Genomic DNA, 13,901 nt, shown 5'->3' on the forward strand with positions numbered 1-13,901 from the left:
ATTTTGTTTAAAATTGTGCATTGTTGACATCCACATTCATTTGTATCAGTCTCCTTCTTCATCTTGTTGGCAATCAGCCAAATAACTAAACATTGCTCCATTCTCCACAGTGTTCCTGTTGTCATGCTGCCTCTGCCCCTTGGAAACAACAATCAGCAGGACTTGAGACTGACACAGCCAGGTGAGCTACTGGTTAGCTTAGCTTAGCATAAAGACTGTACATAGGGGTAACAGCTGGCCTGGCTTTGTCCAACAGTAACAAAATCCACCTACAGGACATCTAAAGCTCATTGATGTTACATCTTGTTTGTTTAATGTGCACAAAAAACAACAATTGGTGGTTTTATGGGTGGTTATGTGCCCGACTCTTTCTGGGCCAAGCACAGCCTCTTCCAGCTGTTGGTGGTAGCTTTATGCGCAAGAGTGATATCAATCCTTTTATCTGACTCTATTTAAAGTTATCTATATTGTTTTTATAGCTATAATGACATTTTTTAAATAATAAAAACTCCATGAGACTTTTATCCGGTTAAATAAAGGAAAAGAAAAGAAATAAAATGTTATGTGTGCACGACTGCAAACGTAGTCCAGTGCTAGTGCAACACCTTCACTGTTTTAATACTGAGATGAGCCGTGTTACTAAATTTATACAAGCACACACTGAAGCTATTTCCAGCTTTCCCAGTCAGGCCAGTGAAGTCCAGCTAAATCTGTAGACGCTGAGGTGGATTGAGTTACATGACAGGCACGCGCCACTGTTGCCAAATTTCAGGTTTCCCATCGTACACTGCAGTATGCCACAGTTGAGATACGGACCACGTTTCCACCGTCTCAGAAGCTGGCAGAAGCTGACAATCCAAATTCAACCAGGTACTGTAGCATACTGATCCTTCACATACATGAGATTCTGCACGACACGTGTATCTGAGGAAGGTCATCAGTGTAGCAGCTGAAGGTGTTGTAATGCTTTACTAACTTGAATATTGATGTGAGTGCTGTGACTAATGTAAAAACTATTCAAACTATCAGATGAAGTTTTCCAGAGTTATAGAAACAGCTCATACAAAGTTCATTCGACTCTTATGGTGCTTTCACACCTAAATTTCCTCTGCTCTGGTCCGATTCAGTTGATGAGTTTGTGAACTTGTAGCATTTTCCCCATCGGTTTGGTTTGTTTTCATACAGAGAAAAATGAACCAAAATGCATCATTACAAACCACGTGAGAACGTTCACTACGTTTATTTGATTGTCTGGCGGGAGCAGGAAAGTCCTGTGTGGGCTCAAACTTTTGAGTTCACCTGCTAGTAGGGTCGGATCGAGCACAGACCTGTTTCACACCAAAAAAGAACCGCTCCAGAGTTCGTTTGGGACCGGACCGAGACCACCTCCTCGAAAGGGCCTCGGTGCGAGTGTTGTGGGTCGCAACCAAGTGCAATTCGTTTTTTTTAATACCTGCCCAAACGAATTCTACCAAGGTTGAAAACGAACCAGGATTCAGTTTGACCGGAACAAAAAGCGCATCTGTTTGCATCTGAGATTGAATTTGAAATGAATGCTGTACTAATCCCTCGTAAAACACCATAAATCCTCATAAAATCATTTTGAAATCACCCATCAGTCAGGGTAACATATTAGAGTTTAAGGGACAAACTCAAGCTTTGTTTTTAACTGTATGAGGTCTACCACTGTCCCGTATTGTCTCTCTGTGTGTTTTTGTCTGTGTGTGTTTCAGATGGTGATACTGGATGTGTTAATAATAGGGGGTGGCCCTCATGCGCTGACCCTGGCGAGCTTGCTAACCAATCCTGACCCTGACCCAAACTCAGACCCCGGACATGACCCACCCTTCTCCCCCTCCTGCCCGGACCCCCTGAGGACAAACCCAGGAACGTCCAACAACAGATGCTGCAGTGACAAGAAGAAGAAGAAGAGGGCAACAACTGGTACAGTATATTTGACTTTACTTACCAAATCATAATTATGAGATACAATATATCTGAAGTCATAATTTTGACAATAACAATTGCAAATAAAGCTGAAAAAATGTGTTGATTAATCAATAATCCACTGCTATCACTTATAAAAGCAATTGATCATTTAAAAATATTTTGATGCAAAAATTCCAGACTTGCCCTAGAACCAGGGCTCTGGGAAATTGTGATGAACATTTTTATTTTGTGACATAATCTTTACTCGCCCCATTTACTAATTAGCAATTTAGATAATTCTCTATAATATAATCTCATAATCTTGACTCAGTCTTGACCCAGTATTTTAAAAGTGTTTAAAAGTGTTTTGAAAAAGATTTTGACAGACGTGGTGCATTTAGTTTCATTCGTTCCATTTGAAACACTGAACAAATCTGAGATGTGGGTGATTGAGAAGTCTGGAGTCAGGTTACCTCAGTTTACTGATGAACGCTCCTTTTTCGATGTGACTACTCAATGTGAAGTACCATAGTAACTGAGACTTTTGCTTCCTATATGCCCTTATAATTCAGTCCATATGTCGTTTGTCATCATTCTATGCAGGAATGACACTGGAGGAGCAGCCAGCAAAGTCAACGATATCAGAGAAGGTTGCTTGCCCCCCGCTGAGTCTCCGAGTGGTGGATTCCTATGGAGAGTGGACCACTCTGTGGGAGAGCCAGTTCACAGCTCTGAACATCCCTCATCTGCGCTCACACACACTAGTGCACACTGACCCTCTCAATAAGGTATAAACACAAACAACTTCCCTGGAAGTAGAAACGAGGAAGGTGCTTCTACAATATGAATAAAGATAATCATGTGTGCGTGTGTGTGTGTCTGTGTGTGTGTGTTTGTCTTGACAGAAAGCTCTGCAGGACTTTGTTTTAAAGTGTGACCGATCAGCGGAGCTTCACTGTCTTCCAGACCAGGTTTATATTCTGGACGAAAATGCATTTTTCAATGACATGCGACTTGGCAAGAAGGAGAAGAAACGACTAAACATCACCTCAACGCTTAAGAAGAGTTTGTCCTTCAGTCTGCCGGGAACCAAACTAAGTGTGGACTTCTTTAAAGATCAGGTGGGACATACAGTATATTGTGTGTGTGTGTGTGTGTGTTTGTGTGTGTGTATTTTGCATGGTACATGTCACTGTACATTTAAAGACAATGAATAACTTGTTTGCATGCATTTTCATTTTATTTAACATCTTTGAAGCATGTACGAGAATTATTTTAGTTACAATAACTTTACATTAATTCTGAATGCATACATTCTTATCATTATTATTATAATTGATTTAATTAATGGATAAATCGTCAGGCTGCTTTCAGTGTGGGTGTCCTCTCTCTGTTGTGGACTGCATTTTGGATCAGGTCTAATTATTCTAGTTATATGGAATAATGCCGACATTATCCTTTAAGCAGCATGAGAACCACAACCTGAGCATTGCTATTTCCTGAGTTGTTTGAGTTGATGAATCTGAATATACAGGTGGAGAGACACAACTTGGGCAAAGTGCTGGTAAAGGGAACAGTGGAGCACATCGTCCCTGTTATTGATTACAAGGAAGAGACGGAAGAAGAGAGTGACTGCGTGAAGGAGGCCATGAGGGTGACTGAAAGGAAGGGAGATGGGGCAAGGAAGAGAGTGAAGTATTTTCAAGTCCAACTTCAAGAAGGCAGCATCCTAAAAGCTCACCGGGTTGTTATGGCAACAGGACCAACCCGTGCTCAGATGGCAAACATCCCTTCATGGGTGAAAAGCATTGGAGAGAGCTACCCAGAGGAGCGACTGCAGCACACAGTGCACCTCATGCACCATCTGACAAATTCTAAGCAAGAACTTAGAGAAACAGATTGTCAGACACAGAAAGAGGCTTTTCCCACTCAAGGTAAGTCAGATTCCTTCTGAGCGTTTTGTAACATCACAATCATACAGAAAAGCAAACGGGTAATTGGTACTGCTAAGAAAAAACATTACAAACCTTGATGCTTTGGCACATTTGCCAGAACTGTCAGAATATTGTATAATACTTTGCTTTCACCTGAGGTTTCTGTGCTTTTGAAGACGTCCGTGGCTGTTTGATTCCCCCATCCCCACTGCAGCACTTTCCTTTACAAGTACCTTATGCCTATGTGTGTCTAGAACTGTGTGTAGTGTGTGAGACAGGGCAGAGGGTAATGGTAGTTGGTGGAGGTCTGACCAGCGCTCATGTCGTCTCAATTGCCCTGCAGCAAGGTGCCAGCCATGTGACATGGGTCATGAGGAAGCACCTCCAGGTCTAGTGACAGTGTGGAACTGCATGTGGACCAAGCATAAAGACTTACTGTAGCTATACCTGCCTGCCTCCATCATGCACATCAGTCTTCACTGTTTCTTCTACAGTTGAAACAGTTTGATGTGGGCGACGTGGAGAGTCTGGTGGGTCGTTACTCCCATGTGGAGCACGGTATCAAGATGGATGGCCAAGCGTACCTACGGCAGTTCTATAATGAACGGAGTCTTCACAAACGGCTGGCTATGATTCGCCAGGCAAGGAAAGGTGGGGCTGTCACCCCAGAGGCCTACATCCACCTACAGCCATTCATTCTGAATGGACAGGTGGATGTGAAGACATACTGTCAGGTAATGGTGCATGTGCATCCCACAGGGTATAAGATGAGGGTTTAGTGAATGAGATGAGACGAGACAAGACGTGATAAAAATAAGATGAGATTATATGAGGTAAAGTTATGTGAGGTGACATGAGATAAAATGACATGAAGTCATGTAAGATGAGATGAAATGAGAGGAAGTAATGAGAGGTCATTAAGGATGAGACAGTCAGTTGACATGAGAAGAGATAGGAGGAAGTCAGATGAGATGAGGTAAAGTGAAGGGACATGATCTTAAGTGAGAGGAGGTGAGATTAGGTCAAATGATCTGAAATAAAATTGATATTAGGTTAGACGAGATGATGCGAGGTACAGAAGATACAATAAGGTGAAGTCAGGGGAGATGAAAGTAGATCCGGTGAGGTCAGTTCAAGTCAGATGAGGTCAGGAAAAGTAAGATGAGATAATATGATGTGAAGTGAGATGAGGGGTTAGGTGATGTGAGGTGAGGTGAGATGAAATTAGGTGAAATGCAATAAAGTGGGATTACTTAAAATGAAATGAAATGAGATCAGGTGACATCAGAGGTAGGTTAGGTGAGATAACAAGAGGTCGGGTGAGGTCACATAATGTAATGTGAGGTGAGTTGAACCGGATGTCATCCAACTGTCCAGGTGAGTGAAGCCAGTTGGTGCTACAGGAACCAGGCCTGGAGTCTTTCCCTCAGCACTGGGGACCACTGGACTGGAGATATGATCTGGCTCGCCACCGGCTGCAAACTTGATGCGAAGCAGGACCCGTTGCTTTCTGAGGTGATAAAGGAATTCCCAATTCAGGTGGGTTGAACAAAGAAATGTATTTTACAAATATATAGTGTTGATGTGCTCTACTTTCATGTTGTAAGAATAGTAGATTCATAAAATATTACCGGCTTCTCCCTGGTGAAGGTGATAGATGGTTGGCCGTGTATATCAGAAAGCCTACAGTGGGCCGAAGGGTGTCCGCTCTATCTGATGGGGCAGTACAGCGCTCTTCAGGTAGATCTACTTTATAGTGTTTTGGTGTGCAAAAATAAGTCTCAACAACAATCTGTGCAACCATTTTACAGAGTGTGTATCCCCCCCAACCCCCCACCCCCAACACACACACACACACACACACACACACACACACACAGGTTGGACCTCATGCAGTAAACCTGGCTGGTGGACAGGCTGCCAGCATGCGAATTGCCAAGGACATCATGCGTCACCGGCAACAGGACAGTGGAGGTGCTTCTGACCTGAGTGGGGAGAAATTTAAAACTGAAGAATATATTCAACAGATGCAAGGCCTTTTATGGCTTTAACTTGAGGAACTCAAAATCACGTGTGTGAACAGTCTTCCTAAATATAATTATGTAAGATGGGACTATATGAGCTTGATTAAATGCTGTGAAACAACAATTCTGTGTCAAATAAACACGTTCGTCTTTGAGGGCCCAATCAGTATTTTTTTACACATTAATTACAGGTATAGTCACAAAAATATAGTGACATAGATGGAAAATCTGCATGTTTTGTTCTCCTGTGATCAGTGTTTAAAATGGCAGATGTAAGCAGATATTTAGTAGCATTAAAAATGTATACAGAGTGTTTCTCTCTATCTAAATCGAGGGTCTAAGGATAAAGGGTTCTGGGTGTTATTCATATTGTAAAACCCTCTCAGATAAATCAGTAATTCTGGGCTGTAAACTTGACCTGGCTGAGAGCGATACCTTCACTCCAGTGCTTGGGTAGTGGGATAGCTCGTTTTGTCACATTTGGATCATCGATCGTCTGTTTAAAATAAGTCTAATTTGGCTTTCGATCCGCACCGATTACTACAGACAGTGATTCACACTGTGGTAGTATCTTCTTAAGACACGCCCCCTACCTGACTTCCGCATGGCAATCACACCTGAGGAGGCGCAGTCACCACAGGACACAGGTGGGCTTCGAAATGACGCCGCAAAAAACAGTCAAAACTATCAAAACAGTGTCAGGACATGATGTCTTTTGCTTCCAGGTGGGTGGGCGTTTGGCTGTAATCGAGAAATTCAACACCTAAGTTAGTCTCTGAGGTGTTTTTCGATGCATTTTACCGCTGGCAGTAGCTAATGTTAGAATAAAGGTGCTGTTCGCGTCAGGTGATTCGTAAGTTTACCCTCAGGTAAAGAGCATATGACACGCCACGCATAAAATAAATGTGATTAAGTAGTCGTGCAGTTAATAAATAGGCACTAAGAAACACCTCGGTCAGAAACTGCTTCCTGCTCTTATAATTCTGCAGAGGGTCCGTTTTTTCCAGCAGGTAAAATGATGAGCAGCTGCTGCGATAACATTTAATGGGAAGTGACTGAAATGAATGTAGCGAAAGTTATGAGAAACCAATCCGTCAATAGCAGCAGCAGCGCTGAGATCAGCTGATGAGCAGCTGACCCGCTCAGCTGACTGATCAGCTGATCCACTCAGCAGGAGCTCGCTGATGTCAGATCAGTTGGTGTGTTTCAGTCACTGCACCATCCAGGCCGCTGAGACCCTCCTGTTCACCGAGAAGAGTATTTTGAAACTGGGGAAACCCAACGATTGCGTGACCTTTCCGGTTATTTTGTCATATCATGTTACTTTGCAGTATTTTATTTTGCTAAATTCATCTGACAGGTCTCTCCTCCTCAATCCAGTTTTGGTCCTTTTTGACTTACAAGAAAGGCTACTTTGACAATAACACTATGAATTGCAATAAAGATGATAAGATTTTTTGCTTCCAGACCTTTAATGTGAAGAATATATTCTTCTGTACCCTTAGAAATTAATTTGGGATGTTTCTACAACACCCTTATTAGATAATGAAGAGAAAAACGTTTTATGTCACTGGACACTGGTAAATTAGAAGCTATAATTGTATGTTTTATCTATCAGGGTGTTTGTGCAAAAGAAATATATTTTCTTTTTAGAAATAAGCCATTTTATTGGCTCCATACATGTTTTTTATGTCCATTTTGATGAACATTACTGTGTATTTGATGTTTTGTAGTGACTGCTCAAATGTTTCCCAGCACAATGAACGTGAGAAAAGTGGAAAGGACAGTTCTGAGTGTGGAACAGGCAGAGGGAGTCGGCGCTCGTGTCCGCAGGAGCATTGGCAGAAAGGAGGTAAGTTATGCAGCATGTTAATGTAGCTCAACTGTAAAACACAGCACGCTAACAGTCATTTGCAATTCGTTTAATACTGTACATTTTTATTTCCAGCTGAGGAACCTGGATCCCTTCCTGATGTTGGATGAGTTTAGAGTGAGCAAGCCGTCAGGTTTTCCAGACCATCCTCACAGAGGATTTGAGACTGTAAGTGTATTTGACTATAATTTTAGGCTTTCTGAACTATTTAGAGTTCCTTACTGTCTCAAAACAATATAATAGTATTGAAATGTCACAGCTGCTTTAACCAAACAACAAAAAAAAAAGGAGCATAACAACCAACAAGTATTACTGAGGGGGTGATTCCTGTTTTTATCACCAGATGGCGACAACAGGACAGTGACCACAAAGCAAGTTAACACTTTGCTTTCCATGAGTGATGTTTGAGGTTTGTAGATTTCAAAGATCATACAGAAAGCCAGCGATATCGGAGGTGTGATATAAGCTTGTACTGTTTCGTTTGTATAAACTCATATTCAGCCGAGAAAGGTTTGATTTTAAGAAAAAAATTCATGACAACTCACAAAAAAAAATTCCCTATTTTGAAAGAGAGGAATTGCCCTTGCTTCTGATGTTTTTGTGGAACCATCCTTGGATTTTTTTTTTAGTATTCTGTGCATTTGAAACTAATGTACTTTGTCTCCACACTTTGTTCTTCTTGAACTTGTCGAATGTGATCACGTTACTGTACATACACATATTAAGATTGAAGCTTTTATTCCCATAAACCAAGACAAACTCCTGTCAGATGATGAAGCTCTACTTTTGAATACTTTATAACAATGAAGTCTGCCTCAGTGTTTAATTACATATGTAAAACCTACTCCGTTAGTACAGTCCAGCTTCCCCTCTGTCTTTATTTCCCACTACGCTTGTCATGATATCAGATTTTCACATTGTCATGGCCAAAATAAAGAACAATAACGATATTATTGCAATATCTATAGAAATTCATCTTTAACTTTATATATTGTGTGTTTTTGAGTATTTTGTGGCAAATGAATTATAATATAAGTGCAACGAGGTAGAGAGAGACAAAAGCATACAAAAACAACAATTACACTGAGTGGATAGCGAAAAGGTAACCAGATGAACCGATAAAGAAAAGATCAACAAAGCCTAAAATCAGCCATCATCATATTATCATATGTAGTATTAACACAATTTCAATATTTAATCTTTAAATATGACAGTTATCATCAGTAGCGGTATATTGCAACACCCCTATTCCTCACCTTTCCTTCCTTTCATTTTGTCATTGAGTCGTCTTCAATTCATGTCTGACTGTAGTATTAGTATTGGAAATGAGTAATTGATTGTATTTACTTGACAAAATGAACTGAGAGGTTCCAGACCCATTCACATGAATGGGTCTGTCAACACCAGGCTATTGACAAACCCACTGTATGCTGCCTCCTAGCAGCAGACAAAGATAACCAATAATAGCCAGCGAGCATTAGCATTAGCAGCTATTTCCTTCTTGGTAGAGAACAAGAACAGACCTGAAAGGGGAGGGAATATTGGACTTAAATTTGTTAGATGGACAGAAACACAGCTCCTGATGAATGATAAAGTTGCTTCTTGTTTGCTCAGTGTGATACATTGCCTCATTTGGCAGAGGCTTTTATCCAAAGTGTGAGGGACATCATTAAAGCTTCAGTGCAGCAGGAGACCTGGGTGCAAGTACTAAGTACTACATCTATTTAATAAGTGCAAGGAAGTCAGTTCAAGTTTATAATAAGTGCTAGTCAGGCATGTTAGGGCGTTAAGAGGTGTTAGGAAAGGTGGTGCACTCAGAAGAGATGGGTGTTGAAGAGATTCTTGAAGGTAGAGAGGGGTGCCCCTGCTCTGATAGCATCTGTTAGCTGTGTTCCACCATCGGGGAACCACAGACGAGAACAGTCTGTATGTCTAATGCAATAGCTGTAACGACTTTATAAGGTCAGTCATACGTCAGTGTTCTTTTTATAGCTTGCTCCCCTGCGCTGACGTGGCCAAGTCAGTTAAAGCTGCTGTTAGTAATGGCAAGTGAGCACCGTTTGGAAATTGAATAGTTACAGAATAGTTGCGCCCCTCATTTATCCAATAAGCGATGTGCCATTTTATTGTAGCTTTAGAAATGGACAGCCTTTTTGGTTTTGCCTGTGCTTTACTGGTTTCTGCTGTGTGTCTGAGTGAAGTGGAACAATGTGTGGTCAAATGCATTTTCATTTCAGGCCCAAAGGAATGGAAAATATAATAATGTTCTCTTATTCTGGCTCCCACTCTGTGAGCCACTTTGTTGGAAATTTGTTTTTGAAAAAGGCATCATGAATAAATATGTCCCCTCTAAATTTGAGCCTAATGCACACCCATTCGCCACAAGCCTGTTCAGTGTTTTTTAAATTGTAGTTAAATGTCACCAGGTATTCCAAAGTTATTCTTAAATTTGCCTGTATTCACTGATGAGTGGAGGTAACATGGCAGATATTGTCCTTAGATTGCCAGACGCTCCTCCTAGTGTATTTGATTTGGTAGATGCAACTTAAATCTCCCAGTGTGGTTGGACAGGGCTAGGCCTACACTCCCAGCATGCCTTTCAGCAGGTGTGTTTGCTCACACTCACATGACTTTTGAAATCACACAGCTGTGGAGACAGATCACAGGCAGCTCACTGCAGGGGCCTGAGCTTTCCTCCCTTACAGATGTTCGCCTTTGAACCCATGACTCCAGACGCAGCACCTCTCTTCCTGTCCAGTCTAACCACTTGGGGGTAGTGAGACGAGCGCACACATGCTTTTAGTGTTGACGCAGCACTTGTTTGTAAGCTCATAGTTTACAACCTGGATCATGGTATTTCACTTATTTAAAATTACTTTCATTAATCTCTAATAGAGGTGGAAAAATAATAAAAAATGGATAAAATTAAATTGAAAAACCATTTCACCACTTCTTTATATTTGTTTTGAAATATAATATATAACTGTGTGTGTGTGTGTGTGTGTGTGTGTGTGTGTGTGTGTGTGTGTGTGTGTGTGTGTGTGTGTGTGATCAAACAGGTAACATATGTCTTGGAGGGGATCACAGCCCATGAAGACTTCTGTGGCCATTCAGGACGACTGAAACCCGGAGATCTGCAAGTAATGTTCATTTTATTTATTTTTTAAAGAAATAGTTTGGCATTTTGGAATTGTACAGTAAATATGACGCTACAGGTTAGCATGATAACTGGAAACAGGGGGAAGCCTGACTTTGTCCAAGGCTAACAAACTGTAGTTTGATATTTGACTCAGAGACATAAATCTCAGCATATTTCCCAATATGTCAAACTATTCCATTCACTTTGCCATTAATAACATTGCAAAATAAAGTGGACATATGTTCTTTTTTGTTCAGATATTATCTAACAGCGGGATCATTGTTATCTATGAGTCTAAGTCATTCACTTGAATCAGAAACATTCAGTTCACAAGCTGCAAGAGCAGAAGAAGACTTAAGCCTTTTGGTGCACAAATCCCCACAAACTCATTACATATGCATTATAATGTTGTGCACTCACACTAATTGGATATCATGCCCTGTGGGTTGTTTCCTGTGTTTTTAAAGTAGTAAAGTCACATTGACACACACACACACACTCACACATACACAGCCTGCTGACTCAGCTTCAATCTGTAGCAGAGGCTCAGTCAGTTCAGCTGAATTTGCTCTAACCCACCATGTGCACCCTCTGTAGCCTTGGACGTCACATGGGAGCTGCAAATGCTCAAACAGACGCCTGCCCGTCCTTTAGGGAAAGCTCAAACACTGTCTCAGATTAAAGCAGGGTTTCATTAAAGGAAGTGGTGAAGACAACGTGCCAACAGACAAAACGGTCTCAGTTAATGAATGAATGAATGAGTTCCACAGCTGTGTATATCCATTTGAGGGAAAATCTGTATTTTAAAATCACACTATTGTCTGCGCAGACACATAACTGAAAGGAACAATTTTAGCTCAAGTTGTAACTTAAATAGTTACTGAATTACAGTCGTCATATTTTCATACATAGTCCCATCTTTATCAGGACTGTATCTACCCAAGCTGGCAGCTTATTTCCAAGTTAGGCTGCATATTTATTATATAATATTAGATATTTTAGATTTTATCTGATCCACTGATTCATTTCATTTCAAGCCCTGCACAGTTCTGTGCTGCCTTCCTTCTCTGTTGCATGTTTTATTATCCTGTAGATCCTCCTCACAGTAAATACCCAGCACGCAGCAATAAAAGAAACCCAACGGCATGATGAACAGTCACAGATGAATTATCAGTGGCTAGCTGCATTAAAGCAAAGCTCGAGAGTGGAAATTTCCAGCTGGCCTAAAGCAGAAGCAGAAACTGTTAAACTAAACTTCCTTTCATCCAGTGTTTCGACTCACTACCTGAAACACATGCTTTTTTTTTTTTTTTTTTAAACTCCACTCCTTAAACAGATTTTTATGCTAAATATTTCTTCTTTCAAATTTATTGGTTTGGCTTTTTGTGTTAGAATTTATTATTCAATTATATTCAGAAACCTGTCGGAAGAATGTATCTGTATTTTACTGAAACTCACTTTTGTCTTGCTTTAGTTTGACGTCCAAAGTGGTGTTTGTGCATAGCAGCCCCACGAATCTCATTTTCTGCATGACACTGCTCAACATTATTCATATATAATAACGGGATTAAGTTTGTGTACTGTGTTTATCTAATGTTTCATGCCAGTTGTTTCCATTTATTTCACTATCAGAGTTTCTGGAATTTTCTTTTTTTTTTTTTTTGCAATTTCCTCAGCTTCTTGTGCAATGAATTTATCTTTTTTTTTTTTAATCCAAAAAGGACAACGCCTGAGTGACAGGTGCTTGCATTGAAAGTGGTGCTTTCCACCAGCCAACTGCAGTTATATTTAAATATTATTCATTCATTACATATTTATTTTTTCACGCTTCAGCGTACACTTCCAGCACATAAGATATAAGCTACAATCTGTGACAACATTGGTCTGCCCATGCTTTTACAACCACAGACCACAATCAAGGCACAAACAGTGACTTTATAATGCACTACTATGACAGCAGCAGGTGTTTCACTGACAAAGACTGTGGGGTTGTGCTCGTGCCTCTGACATACACTAATTAGTACCGCACACAAAGTGAAAGTGAGGCTGGGTTAGTTTGATCACCAGAGTTATTAGAATTCATCCTGAGGGGGACAAAACTACATAACTGTCTCCACCAGATTGCACTACGGTATATCCAATTGTTGTTGGGACATTTCAACTTGAGCCAAAAATGTCAAAATGGTAAGACAAGATGAAAGGTCATAAGGTAGTAAGGATACATTATTTAGCAACTGTGAATGTTGGGATCAAATTTTGTGCCAATCTATCTTGTCGATGTGGAGATACTGCAATTCACCGGAGAAGCATGAATTTTGTCTTGCGGGTGGCACTAGATGAAAAATCAGGGGATCGCCAGAATTACAGCAACACATCTCTTGAGGAACATTTCTGTCTTTACAAAATTTCATCACAATTCCTCCAACAATTCACCGGAGAAGCATGAATTTTGTCTTGCGGGTGGCACTAGATGAAAAATCAGGGGATCGCCAGAATTACAGCAACACATCTCTTGAGGAACATTTCTGTCTTTACAAAATTTCATCACAATTCCTCCAACTTTTTTTGAATTATTTCTCCCTGGACCCAGGTGATGGAGCAGCCAACTGATTGGTCATGCTATTCCCAGTGCTACGTATAAGCACTAGAAAATCTCATAAAAATTTTCCCATTTTTAATACAACTTTAAAAAAAAAAAAACTATATTTAAAATATGTCTCCTTGTGTACCAGTGGATGACGGCAGGACGGGGGGTGGTCCATGCCGAAATGCCCGTATCGGAGGAGCCGGTGGTGGGCTTACAGCTGTGGGTGAACCTGCCGAGGAAAGACAAGATGGTGGAGCCAGCGTACCAGGAGCTGAAAGGCTCAGAGATCCCCAAACCCAGCCAGGGAGGAGTCAGAGTCGCTGTGATATCTGGAGAAGCTTTAGGTGCAAAGGTGTGTGTGTGTGTGTGTGTGTGTGTGTGTGTGTGTGTGTGTGTGTGTGTGTGTGTGTGTGTG

The 13,901-nt window shown here is 40.9% G+C and overlaps 2 protein-coding genes across 3 annotated transcripts in view; both read left to right on the forward strand.

Annotated features, from left to right (window-relative positions):
* Positions 1–748: 748 nt before the first annotated feature.
* Positions 749–6,042, forward strand: LOC111651651 (uncharacterized). 2 transcript variants are annotated; one of them, XM_087172765.1, is made up of 10 exons: positions 749–870; positions 1,734–1,944; positions 2,524–2,717; positions 2,835–3,050; positions 3,464–3,863; positions 4,118–4,251; positions 4,358–4,597; positions 5,241–5,402; positions 5,514–5,603; positions 5,744–6,042. In XM_087172765.1, exons 2-10 carry the CDS (start codon positions 1,734–1,736, stop codon positions 5,912–5,914), a joined length of 1,818 nt encoding a protein of 605 aa, XP_087028891.1. In that variant the 5' UTR covers positions 749–870; the 3' UTR covers positions 5,915–6,042. The 2 variants fall into 2 exon arrangements, with proteins under 2 accessions (XP_087028891.1, XP_023257418.1); XM_023401650.2 differs by having other exon boundaries at positions 2,533–2,717.
* Positions 6,043–6,481: 439 nt separating this feature from the next.
* The window catches only part of pir (pirin), a 14,874-nt gene continuing 7,454 nt past the window's right edge, over positions 6,482–13,901 (forward strand). The window contains exons 1-5 of the mRNA XM_023401667.2: positions 6,482–6,534; positions 7,621–7,739; positions 7,836–7,928; positions 10,820–10,900; positions 13,632–13,838. Of these exons, the coding sequence (XP_023257435.2) occupies positions 6,492–6,534; positions 7,621–7,739; positions 7,836–7,928; positions 10,820–10,900; positions 13,632–13,838 (543 nt within the window). The 5' untranslated portion in view covers positions 6,482–6,491. The remainder of the gene's footprint in view (positions 6,535–7,620; positions 7,740–7,835; positions 7,929–10,819; positions 10,901–13,631; positions 13,839–13,901) is intronic.

The sequence above is a fragment of the Seriola lalandi genome, unplaced genomic scaffold (assembly GCF_002814215.2).
Source record: "Seriola lalandi dorsalis isolate HSWRI2012SDOR001 ecotype SW California unplaced genomic scaffold, Sedor1 jcf7180002053712, whole genome shotgun sequence".
Taxonomy (NCBI): domain Eukaryota; kingdom Metazoa; phylum Chordata; class Actinopteri; order Carangiformes; family Carangidae; genus Seriola; species Seriola lalandi.